The sequence below is a fragment of the Panulirus ornatus genome, chromosome 12 (assembly GCF_036320965.1).
Source record: "Panulirus ornatus isolate Po-2019 chromosome 12, ASM3632096v1, whole genome shotgun sequence".
In the NCBI taxonomy this organism is placed as follows: domain Eukaryota; kingdom Metazoa; phylum Arthropoda; class Malacostraca; order Decapoda; family Palinuridae; genus Panulirus; species Panulirus ornatus.
Genome location: NC_092235.1, coordinates 10,505,030 through 10,518,195, shown reverse-complemented (window position 1 = coordinate 10,518,195; position 13,166 = coordinate 10,505,030). Strand labels below are relative to the sequence as shown.

Genomic DNA, 13,166 nt, shown 5'->3' with positions numbered 1-13,166 from the left:
ATCACCATTACCTACCACCACAGTACTACCAGTACCCACATCAGTAAGCTGTACCATCATCATCACCCCAGTACTACCAGTAGCCACACCACTAAGCTGTACCATCACCATCACCTGCCACCCCAGTACTACCAGTAGCCATACCACTAAGCTCTAACATCACCATCACCCCAGTACTACCAGCACCCACACCAGTAAGCTGTACCATCACCATCACCTACCACCACAGTACTACCAGTAGCCACACCACTAAGCTGTACCATCACCATCACCCCAGTACTACCAGTAGCCACACCATTAAGCTGGACCATCACCATCACCCCAGTACTACCAGTAGCAACACCACTAAGCTGTACCATCACCATCACCCCAGTACTACCAGTAGCCACACCACTAAGCTGTACCATCACCATTACCCCAGTACTACCGGTAGCCACACCACTAAGCTGTACCATCACTATCACCCCAGTACTACCAGTAGCCACACCACTAAGCTGTACCATCACCATCACCTACCACCCCAGTACTACCAGTAGCAGGACCACTAAGCTGTACCATCACCATCACCTACCACACTAGTACTACCAGTAGCCACACCACTAAGCTGTACCATCACCATCACCTACTACCCCAGTACTACCAGTACCCACACTAGTAAGCTATACCATCACCATCACCTACCACACCAGTACTACCAGTACCCACACCAGTAAGCTGTATCATCACCATCACCTACTGCCCCAGTACTACAAGTACCCACACCAGTAAGCTGTACCATCACCATCACCTACTACCCCAGAACTACCAGTTCCCACACCATTAAGCTGTACCATCACCATCACTTACCACCCCAGTACTACCAGTACCAAAACCAATAAGCTGTACAATCACCACCACCTACCACACAAGTACTACCAGTACCCGCACCAGTAAGCTGAATCATCACCATCACAGACCATCCCTTTACTACCGGTACCAAAACCACTAAGCTGTACCATCACTATCAACTATCACCCCAGTACTACCAGTACCCACACCACTAAACTGTACCATCACCGTCACCTTCCACCGCAGTACTACCAGTAGCCATACCACTAAGACTTACCATCACCACCACCTACCACCGCAGAACTACCAGTACCCAAAACACTAAACTGTACCATCACCACCACCTACCATCCTAGTGCTACCATTACCCACAACACTAAGCTGTACCATCACCATCATCTACCACCCCAGTACTACCAATAGCCACACCACTAAGATGTACCAACACCATCACCTACCACCCTAGTACTACCAGTAGGCACACGCATAAGCTGTACCATGACCACCACTTACCACCCAGGTACTACCAATAGCCACACGACTAAGCTGTATCATCACCACCACTTACCACCCCAGTACTACCAGTAGCCACACCACTAAGCTGTACCATCACCATCACCTACCACCTCAGTACTACCAGTAGCCACACCACTAAGCTGTACCATGACCATCACCTACCACCCCAGTACTACCAGTAGCCACACCCATAAGCTGTACCATCACCATCACTCCAGTACTACCAGTAGCCACACTACCAACCTGTACCATCACCATCACCTACCACGTCAGTACTACCAGTACCCACACCACTAAGCTGTACCATCACCATCACCTACCACCCCAGTACTACCAATAGCCATACCACTAAGCTGTACCATCACCATCACCTACCACCCCAACACTACCAGTAGCCATACCACTGAGCTATATAATCACGTCACCTACCACCCCAGTACTACCAGTACCCGCACTACTAAGCTGTACCATCACTATCGCCTACCACCCCAGTACTACCAGTACCCACACTAGAAAGCTATATCATCACCATCATCACCTCAGTACTAACAGTAGCCACACCACTAAGCTGTACCATCACCATCATCATAACCCCAGTACTACCAGTACCCACACCAGTAAGCTATATTATCACCATCACCCCAGTACTACCAGTACCCACACCACTAAGCTGTACCATCACCATCACCTACGACCCCAGTACTACCAGTAGCCATACCACTAAGCTCTACCATCACCATCACCTTCCACCCCAATACTATCATTACCCACACCAGTAAGATGTACCATCACCATCACCCCAGTACTACCAGAAGCTACACCACTAAGCTGTACCATTACCATCACCTACCACCCCACTACTACCAGTAGCCATACCACTAAGCTGTACATTCACAAACACCATCACCCCAGTACTACTAGTAGCCACACCACTAAGCTGTACCAACACAATCACCATCACCCCAGTACTACCAATACCCACACCGGTAAGCTGTATCATCACCATCACCTACTAACGCAGTACTACCTGTAGCCACACCACTAACCTGTATCCATCACCATCACCTACCACCACAGTGCTACCATTACCCACATCACTAAGCTGTACCATCATCATCACCCCAGTACTACCAGTAGCCACACCACTAAGCTGTACCATCACCATCACCTACCACCCCAGTACTACCAATAGCCATACCACTAAGCTGTGACATCACCATCACCATCACCCTAGTACTACCTGCACCCACACCGGTAAGCTGTACCATCACCATCACCTACCACCCCAGTACTACCAGTAGCCACACCACTAAGCTGTACCAACACCATCACCTACCACCCCAGTACTACCAGTAGCGACACCACTAAGCTGTACCATCACCATCACCCCAGTACTACCAGTAGCCACACTACCAAGCTGTATCATCACCATCACCTACCACCTCAGTACTACCAGTACCCACACCACTAAGCTGTACCATCACCATCACCTACCACCCCAGCACTACCAGTAGCCATACCACTAGCTGTACCATCACCATCACCTACCACCCCAGTACTACCAGTACCCGCACTACTAAGCTGTACCATCACCATCACCTACCATCCCAGTACTACCAGCACCCACATCAGTAACCTGTACCATCATCATCACCTCAGTACTAACAGTAGCCACACCACTAAGCTGTACCATCACCATCACCCTCACCCCAGTACTACAAGTACCCACACCAGCAAGCTATACTATCACCATCACCCCAGTACTACCAGTAACCATACCACTAAGCTGTACCATCACCATCACCTACGACCACAGTACTACCAGTAGCCATACCACAAAGCTCTAGCATCACCATCACCTACCACCCCAATACTACCAGTACCCACACCAGTAAGCTGTACCATCACCATCACCATCACCGCAAGTACTACCAGATGCCACACCACTAAGCTGTACCATTACCATCACCTACCACCTCAGTACTACCAGTAGCCATACCACTAAGCTCTACCATCACAATCACCATCACCCCAGTACCACCAGTAGCCACACCACTAAGCTGTACCATCACAATCACCATCAACCAAGTACTATAAGTACCCACACCAGTAAGCTGTACCATCACCATCACCTACTACCCCAGTACTACCTGTAGCCAAACCAATAAGCTGTACCATCACCATTACCTACCACTATAGTACTGCCAGTACCCACATCAGTAAGCTGTACCATCATCATCACCCCAGTACAACCAGTAGCCACACCACTAAGCTGTACCATCACCATCACCCCAGTACTACCAGTAGACACACCATTAAGCTCTAATATCACCATCACCATCACCCCAGTACTACTAGCACCCACACCACTAAGCTCTACCATCACCATCACCAACCACCCCAGTACTAACAGGAGCCACACCACTAAGCTGTACCATCACCATCACCTACCACCACAGTACTACCAGTAGCCACACCACTAAGCTGTACCATCACCATCACCCCAGTACTACCAGTAGCCACACCACTAAGCTGTACCATCACCATCACCCCAGTGCTACCAGTAGTCACGCCACTAAGCTGTTCTATCACCATCACCCCAGTACTACCAGTAGCCACACCAATAAGCTGTGCCATCACCATCACCCCAGTACTACCAGTAGCCACACCACTAAGCTGTACCATCACCATCACCCCAGTACTACGAGTAGCCACACCACTAAGCTGTACCATCACCATCTCTACCACTCAAGTACTACCAGTAGCAAGACCACTAATCTGTACCATCACCATCACCTACCACCCCAGTACTACCAGTAGCCACACCACTAAGCTGTACCATCACCATCACCTACCACCACAGTACTACCAGTAGCCACACCAGTAAGCTGTACCATCACCATCACCAACTACCCCAGTGCTACATGTACCCACACCAGTAAGCTGTACTATCACCATCACCAACTACCCCAGTACGACCAGTACCCACACCAGTAAGCTCTATCATCTCCACCACCTACTACCCCAGTACTACTAGTAGCCACACCCTTAAGCTGTACCATCACCATCATCTACCACCTCAGTACTACCAGTATCCACACCACTAAGCTTTACCATCACCATCACCTACCACCCCAGTACTACCAGTAGCCATACCACTAAGCTGTATCATTACCGTAACCTACTACCTCAGTACTACCAGTAAGCACACCACTAAGCTGTACCATCACTATCACCATCACCCCAGTACTACCAGTAGCCACACCACTAAGCAGTATCATCACCATCAACTACCACCCCAGTACTACCAGTAGCCATACCACTAAGCTGTACCATGACCATCACCTACCACCCCAGTACTACCTGTAGCCACATTATTAAGCTGTACCATCACCATCACCTACCACCCCAGTACTACCAGTAGCCACACCACTAAGCTGTACTATCACCTTCGCCTACCAGTAGCGACACCACTAAGCTGTACCATCACCATCACTTACCACCCCAGTACTACCAGTAGCGACACCACTAAGCTGTACCATCACCATCACCTACCACCCCAGTACTACCAGTAGCGACACCACTAAGCTGTACCATCACCATCACCTACCACCCCAGTACTACCAGTAGCGACACCACTAAGCTGTACCATCACCATCACCTACCACCCCAGTACTACCAGTAGCCACACCACTAAGCTGTACTATCACCTTCGCCTACCACGCCAGTACTACCAGTAGCCACACCACCAAGCTGTACCATCACCATCACTTACCACCCCAGTACTACCAGTAGCGACACCACTAAGCTGTACCATCACCATCACCTACCACCCCAGTACTACCAGTAGCGACACCACTAAGCTGTACCATCACCATCACCTACCACCCCAGTACTACCAGTAGCCACATTACTAAGCTGTACCATCATCATCACCATCACCCCAGTACTACCAGTAGCCACACCACTAAGCTGTACCATCACCATCACCTACCACCCCAGTACTACCAATAGCCACACCATTAAGCTGTACCATCACCATCACCCCAATACTATCAGTAGCCACACCATTAAGCTGTACCATCACATCACCATCACCCCAGTACTACCAGTAGCCACACCATTAAGCTGTACCATCACCATCACCATCACCCCAGTACTACCAGTACCCACACCAGTAAGCTGTACCATCACCATCACCATCACCCCAGTACTACCAGTAGCCACACCATTAAGCTGTACCATCACCATCACCATAACCCCAGTACTACCAATAGCCACATTACTAAGCTGTACCATCACCATCACCATCACCCCAGTACTACCAGTAGCCACACCATTAAGCTGTACCATCACCATCACCATCACCCCAGTACTACCAGTAGCCACATTACTAAGCTGTACCATCACCATCACCATCACCCCAGTACTACCAGTAGCCACACCATTAAGCTGTACCATCACCATCACCATCACCCCAGTACTACCAGTAGCCACATTACTAAGCTGTACCATCACCATCACCATCACCCCAGTCCTACCAGTGGTACTAAGCTGTACCATCACCATCACCATCACCCCAGTACTACCAGTAGCCACATTACTAAGCTGTACCATCACCATCACCATCACCCCAGTACCACCAGTAGCCACATTACTAAGCTGTACCATCACCATCACCATCACCCCAGTACTACCAGTAGCCAGATTACTAAGCTGTACCATCACCATCACCATCACCCCAGTACTACCAGTAGCCACATTACTAAGCTGTACCATCACCATCACCCCAGTACTACCAGTAGCCACATTACTAAGCTGTACCATCACCATCACCATCACCCCAGTACTACCAGTAGCCACATTACTAAGCTGTACCATCACCATCACCATCACCCCAGTACTACCAGTAGCCACATTACTAAGCTGTACCATCACCATCACCATCACCCCAGTACTACCAGTAGCCACATTACTAAGCTGTACCATCACCATCACCATCACCCCAGTACTACCAGTAGCCACATTACTAAGCTGTACCATCACCATCACCATCACCCCAGTTCTAACAGTAGCCACATTACTAAGCTGTACCATCACCATCACCATCACCCCAGTACTACCAGTGGTACTAAGCTGTACCATCACCATCACCATCACCCCAGTACTACCAGTAGCCACATTACTAAGCTGTACCATCACCATCACCATCACCCCAGTACTACCAGTAGCCACATTACTAAGCTGTACCATCACCATCACCATCACCCCAGTACTACCAGTAGCCACATTACTAAGCTGTACCATCACCATCACCATCACCCCAGTACTACCAGTAGCCACATTACTAAGCTGTACCATCACCATCACCATCACCCCAGTACTACCAGTAGCCACACCATTAAGCTGTACCATCACCATCACCATCACCCCAGTACTACCAGTAGCCACATTACTAAGCTGTACCATCACCATCACCATCACCCCAGTACTACCAGTAGCCACATTACTAAGCTGTACCATCACCATCACCATCACCCCAGTACTACCAGTAGCCACATTACTAAGCTGTACCATCACCATCACCATCACCCCAGTCCTACCAGTAGCCACATTACTAAGCTGTACCATCACCATCACCATCACCCCAGTACTACCAGTAGCCACATTACTAAGCTGTACCATCACCATCACCCCAGTACTACCAGTAGCCACATTACTAAGCTGTACCATCACCATCACCATCACCCCAGTACTACCAGTAGCCACACCATTAAGCTGTACCATCACCATCACCATCACCCCAGTACTACCAGTAGCCACATTACTAAGCTGTACCATCACCATCACCCCAGTACTACCAGTGGTACTAAGCTGTACCATCACCATCACCCCAGTACTACCAGTGGTACTAAGCTGTACCATCACCACAGATTCCTCGCCGGAGCTGCACTACAAGTTTCAGGAGCAGACGTTGCAGCCAGGACCTTCCGTCAGCCTCAAGTGTGTGGCCACGGGCAACCCGCCTCCTCAGTTCATCTGGACCCTGGATGGGTTTCCCCTGCCCGAGAGTGAGAGGTGAGGAGAGAGAGAGAGAGAGAGAGAGAGAGAGAGAGAGAGAGAGAGAGAGAGAGAGAGAGAGAGAGAGAGAGAGAGAGAGAGAGAGAGAGAGAGAGAGAGAGAGAGAGAGAGAGAGAGTCTTATATTCAAGAATAATAGCTTAATGCATGAAAGTATACCTTTGTCAGGATATATATATATATATATATATATATATATATATATATATATATATATATATATATATATTTGCTTTCTCGCTGTCTCTCGCGTTTGCGAAGTAGCGCAAGGAAAAAGACGAACGAAATGGCCCAACCCACTCCCATACACATTTATATACATACACGTCCACACGCGCAAATATACATACCTACACAGCTTTCCATGGTTTACCCCAGACGTTTCACATACCCTGATTCAATCCACTGACAGCACGTCAACCCCGGTATACCACATCGCTCCAATTCACTCTATTCCTTGCCCAACCAGTCAACAATACAGTCACCCCCTTTTTTAATAAATTCCACTGCAATACCATCCAAACCTGTTGTCTTGCCGGCTTTCATCTTCAGCAAAGCTTTTACTACCTCTTCTCTGTTTACCAAATCATTTTCCCTAACCCTCTCACTTTGCACACCACCTCGACCAAAACATCCTATATCTGCAACTCTATCATCAAACACATTCAACAAACCTTCAAAATACTCACTCCATCTCCTTTTCACATCACCACTCTTTGTTATCACCTCCCCATTTGCGCCATTCACTGAAGTTCCCATTTCCTCCCTTGTCTTACGCACTTTATTTACCTCCTTCCAGGACATCTTTTTATTCTCCCTAAAATTTAATGATACACTCTCAACCCAACTCTCATTTGCCCTCTTTTTCATCTCTTGCACCTTTCTCTTGACCTCCTGTCTCTTTCTTTTATACATCTCCCACTCAATTGCATTTTTTCCCTGCAAAAATCGTCCAAGTGCCTCTCTCTTCTCTTTCACTAATAATCTTACTTCTTCATCCCACCACTCACTACCCTTTCTAATCAACCCACCTCCCACTCTTCTCATGCCACAAGCATCTTTTGCGCAATCCATCACTGATTCCCTAAATACATCCCATTCCTCCCCAACTCCCCTTACTTCCATTGTTCTCACCTTTTTCCATTCTGTACTCAGTCTCTCCTGGTACTTCCTCACACAAGTCTCCTTCCCAAACTCATTTACTTTCATCACCCTCTTCACCCCAACATTCACTCTTCTCTTCTGAAAACCCACTCAAATCTTCACCTTAGCCTCCACAAGATAATGATCAGACATCCCTCCAGTTGCACCTCTCACCACATTAACATCCAAAAGTCTCTCTTTCGCACGCCTGTCAATTAACACGTAATACAATAACGCTCTCTGGCCATCTCTCCTCCTTACATACGTATCTTATGTATATCTCGCTTTTTAAACCAGATATTCCCAACCACCAGTCCTTTTTCAGCACATAAATCTACAAGCTCTTCACCATTTCCATTTACAACACTGAACACCCCATGTATACCAATTATTCCCTCAACTGCCACATTACTCACCTTTGAATTCAAATCACCCATCACTATAACCCGGTCTCGTGCATCAAAACCACTAACACACTCATTCAGATGCTCCCAAAACACTTGCCTCTCATGATCTTTCTTCTCATGCCCAGGTGCATATGCACCAATAATCACCCATCTCTCTCCATCAACTTTCAGTTTTACCCATATTACTCGAGAATTTACTTTCTTACATTCTATCACATACTCCCACAACTCCTGTTTCAGGAGTATTGCTACTCCTTCCCTTGCTCTTGTCCTCTCACTAACCCCTGACTTTACTCCCAAGACATTCCCAAACCACTCTTCCCCTTTACCCTTGAGCTTCGTTTCACTCAGAGCCAAAACATCCAGGTTCCTTTCCTCAAACATACTACCTATCTCTCCTTTTTTGACATCTTAGTTACATCCACACATATTTAGACACCCCAGTCTGAGCCTTCGAGGAAGATGAGCACTCCCCACGTGACTCCTTCTTCTGTTTCCCATTTTAGAAAGTTAGAAATACAAAAAATACAAAATATATATATATATATATATATATATATATATATATATATATATATATATATATATATATATATATATATATATATATATATATATATATCTTTTCTTTCAAACTATTCGCCATTTCCCGCATTAGCGAGGTAGAGTTAAGAACAGAGGCCTGGGCCTTTGAGGGAATACCCTCACCTGGCCCAATTCTCTGTTCCTTCTTTTGGAAAATTGAAAAAAACGAGAGGGGAGGATTTCCAGCCCCCCCGCTCCCTCCCCTTTTAGTCGCCTTCTACGACACGCAGGGAATACGTGGGAAGTATTCTTTCTCCCCTATCCCCAGGGAAAATATATATATATATATATATATATATATATATATATATATATATATATATATATATATATATATATATATATATATATATATATATATATTTATATATATATATATATATATATATATATATATATATATATATATATATATATATATATATATATATATATATATATATATATATATATATATATATATATATATATATATATATATATATATATATATATATATATATATATATATATATATATATATATATATATATATATATATATATATTTTCCCTGGGGATAGGGGAGAAAGAATACTTCCCACGTATTCCCTGCGTGTCGTAGAAGGCGACTAAAAGGGGAGGGAGCGGGGGGGCTGGAAATCCTCCCCTCTCGTTTTTTTTTAATTTTCCAAAAGAAGGAACAGAGAAGGGGGCCAGGTGAGCATTTTCCCTCTAAGGCCCAGTCCTCTGTTCTTAACGCTACCTCGCAAATGCGGGAAATGGCGAATCGTATAAAAAAAAATATATATATATGTATATGTATATATATATATATATATATATATATATATATATATATATATATATATATATATATATATATATATATATATATATATATATATATATATATATATATATATATATATATATATATATATATACGTATATACATACATATATATATATATATATATATATATATATATATATATATATATATATATATATATATTTTGCTTTGTCGCTGTCTCCTGCGTTTGCGAGGTAGCGCAAGGAAACAGACGAAAGAAATGGCCCAACCCACCCCCATACACATGTATGTACATACACGTCCACACACGCAAATATACATACCCATACATTTCGATGTACACATATATATACACACACAGACACATACCTATATACACATGCACACAATTCACACTGCCTTTATTCATTCCCATCGCCACCTCGCCACACATGGAATAACATCCCGCTCCCCCCTCTCTCTGTGCGAGGTAGCGCTAGGAAAAGACAACAAAGGCCCCATTCGTTCACACTCAGTCTCTAGCTGTCATGTAATAATGCCCGAAACCACAGGTCCCTTTCCACATCAAGGCCCCACAGAACTTTCCATGGTTTACCCCAGACGCTTCACATGCCCTGGTTCAATCCATTGACAGCACGTCGACCTCGGTATACCACATCGATCCAATTCACTCTATTCCTTGCCCACCTTTCACTCTCCTGCATGTTCAGGCCCCGATCTCTCAAAATCTTTTTCACTCCATCTTTCCACCTCCAATTTGGTCTCCCATTTCTCCTCGTTCCCTCCACCTCCGACACATATATCCTCTTGGTCAATCTTTCCTCACTCATTCTCTCCATGTGCCCAAACCATTTCAAAACACCCTCTTCTGCTCTCTCAACCACGCTCTTTTTATTTCCACACATCTCTCTTACCCTTACATTACTTGCTCGATCAAACCACCTCACACCACATATTTTCCTCAAACATCTCATTTCCAGCACATCCACCCTCCTGCGCACAACTCTATCCATAGCCCCCGCCTCGCAACCATACAACATTGTTGGAACCACTATTCCTTCAAACATACCCATTTTTGCTTTCCGAGATAATGTTCTCGAATTCGACATTCTTCAAGGTTCCCAGGATTTTCGCCCCCTCCATCACCCTATGATTCACTTCCGCTTCCATGGTTCCATCCGCTGCCAGATCCACTCCCAGATGTCTAAAACACTTTACTTCCTCCAATTTTTCTCCATTCAAACTTACCTCCCAATTCACTTGACCCTCAACCCTACTGTACCTAATAACCTTGCTCTTATTCACATTTACTCTTAACTTTCTTCTCTCACACACTTTACCAAACTCAGTCACCAGCTTCTGCAGTTTCTCACATGAATCAGCCACCAGCGCTGTATCATCAGCGAACAACAACTGACTCACTTCCCAAGCTCTCTTATCCCCAACAGACTTCATACTTCCCCTTTCCAAAACTCTTGCATTCACCTCCCTAACAACCCCATCCATAAACAAATTAAACAACCATAAAGACATCACACACCCCTGCCGCAAACCTACATTTACTGAGAACCAATCACTTTCCTCTCCTCCTACACGTACACATACCTTACATCATCGATAAAAACTTTATACTGCTAACAACTTGCCTCCCACACAATATATTCTTAAAACCTTCCACAGAGCATCTCTATCAACTCTGTCATATGCCTTCTCCAGATCCATAAATGCTACATAAAAATCCATTTGCTTTTCTGCCCTGGTTCAATCCACTGACAGCACGTCGACCCCGGTATACCACATCGTTCCAATTCACTCTATTAATTGCAAGCCTTTCACCCTCCTGCATGATCAGGCCCCGATCACTCAAAATGTTTTTCACTGCATCTTTCCACCTCCAATTTGGTCTCCCACTTCTCCTCGTTCCCTCCACCTCTGACACATATATCCTCTTGGTCAATCTTTGCCCACTCATTCTCGCCATGTGACCAAACCATTTCAAAACACCCTCTTCTGCTCTCTCAACCACACTCTTTTTATTTCCATTACTTACTCGATCAAACCACCTCACATCACATATTGTCCTCAAACATCTCATTTCCAGCACATCCACCCTCCTGCGCACAACTCTATCCATAGCCCACGCCTCGCAACCATACAACATTGTTGGAACCACTATTCCTTAAAACATACCTATTTTTGCTTTCCGAGATAATGTTCTCGACTTCCAAACATTCTTCAAGGCTCCCAGAATTTTCGCCCCCTCCCCCACCCTATGATTCACTTCCGCTACCATGGTTCCATCCGCTGCCAAATCCACTCCCAGATATGTAAAACACTTTACTTGCTCCAGTTTTTCTCCATTCAAACTTACCTCCCAATTGACTTGACCCTCAACCCTACTGTACCTAATAACCTTGCTCTTATTCACATTTACTCTTAACTTTCTTCTTTCACACGCTTTACCAAACTCAGTCACCAGCTTCTACAGTTTCTTACATGAATCAGCCACCAGCGCTGTATCATCAGCGAACAACAACTGACTCACTTCCCAAGCTCTCTCATCCCCAACAGACTTCATACTTGCCCCTCTTTCCAAAACTCTTGCATTCACCTCCCTCACAGCCCCATCCATAAACAAATTAAACAACCATGGAGACATCACACACCCCTGCCGCAAACCTACATTCACTGAGAACCAATCACATTCCTCTCTTCCTACACGTACACATGCCTTACATCCTCGATAAAAACTTTTCACTGCTTCTAACAACTTGCCTCCCACACCATATATTCTTAAACCTTCCACAGAGCA

At 45.4% G+C, this 13,166-nt stretch overlaps 1 protein-coding gene across 1 annotated transcript in view; it reads left to right on the top strand.

Moving 5' to 3' along the window:
- The window catches only part of Dscam4 (Down syndrome cell adhesion molecule 4), a 415,036-nt gene that overhangs the window by 200,283 nt on the left and 201,587 nt on the right, over positions 1–13,166 (top strand). Inside the window, exon 6 of the mRNA XM_071667322.1 lies at positions 7,278–7,422. Coding sequence (XP_071523423.1) covers positions 7,278–7,422 — 145 coding nt within the window. The remainder of the gene's footprint in view (positions 1–7,277; positions 7,423–13,166) is intronic.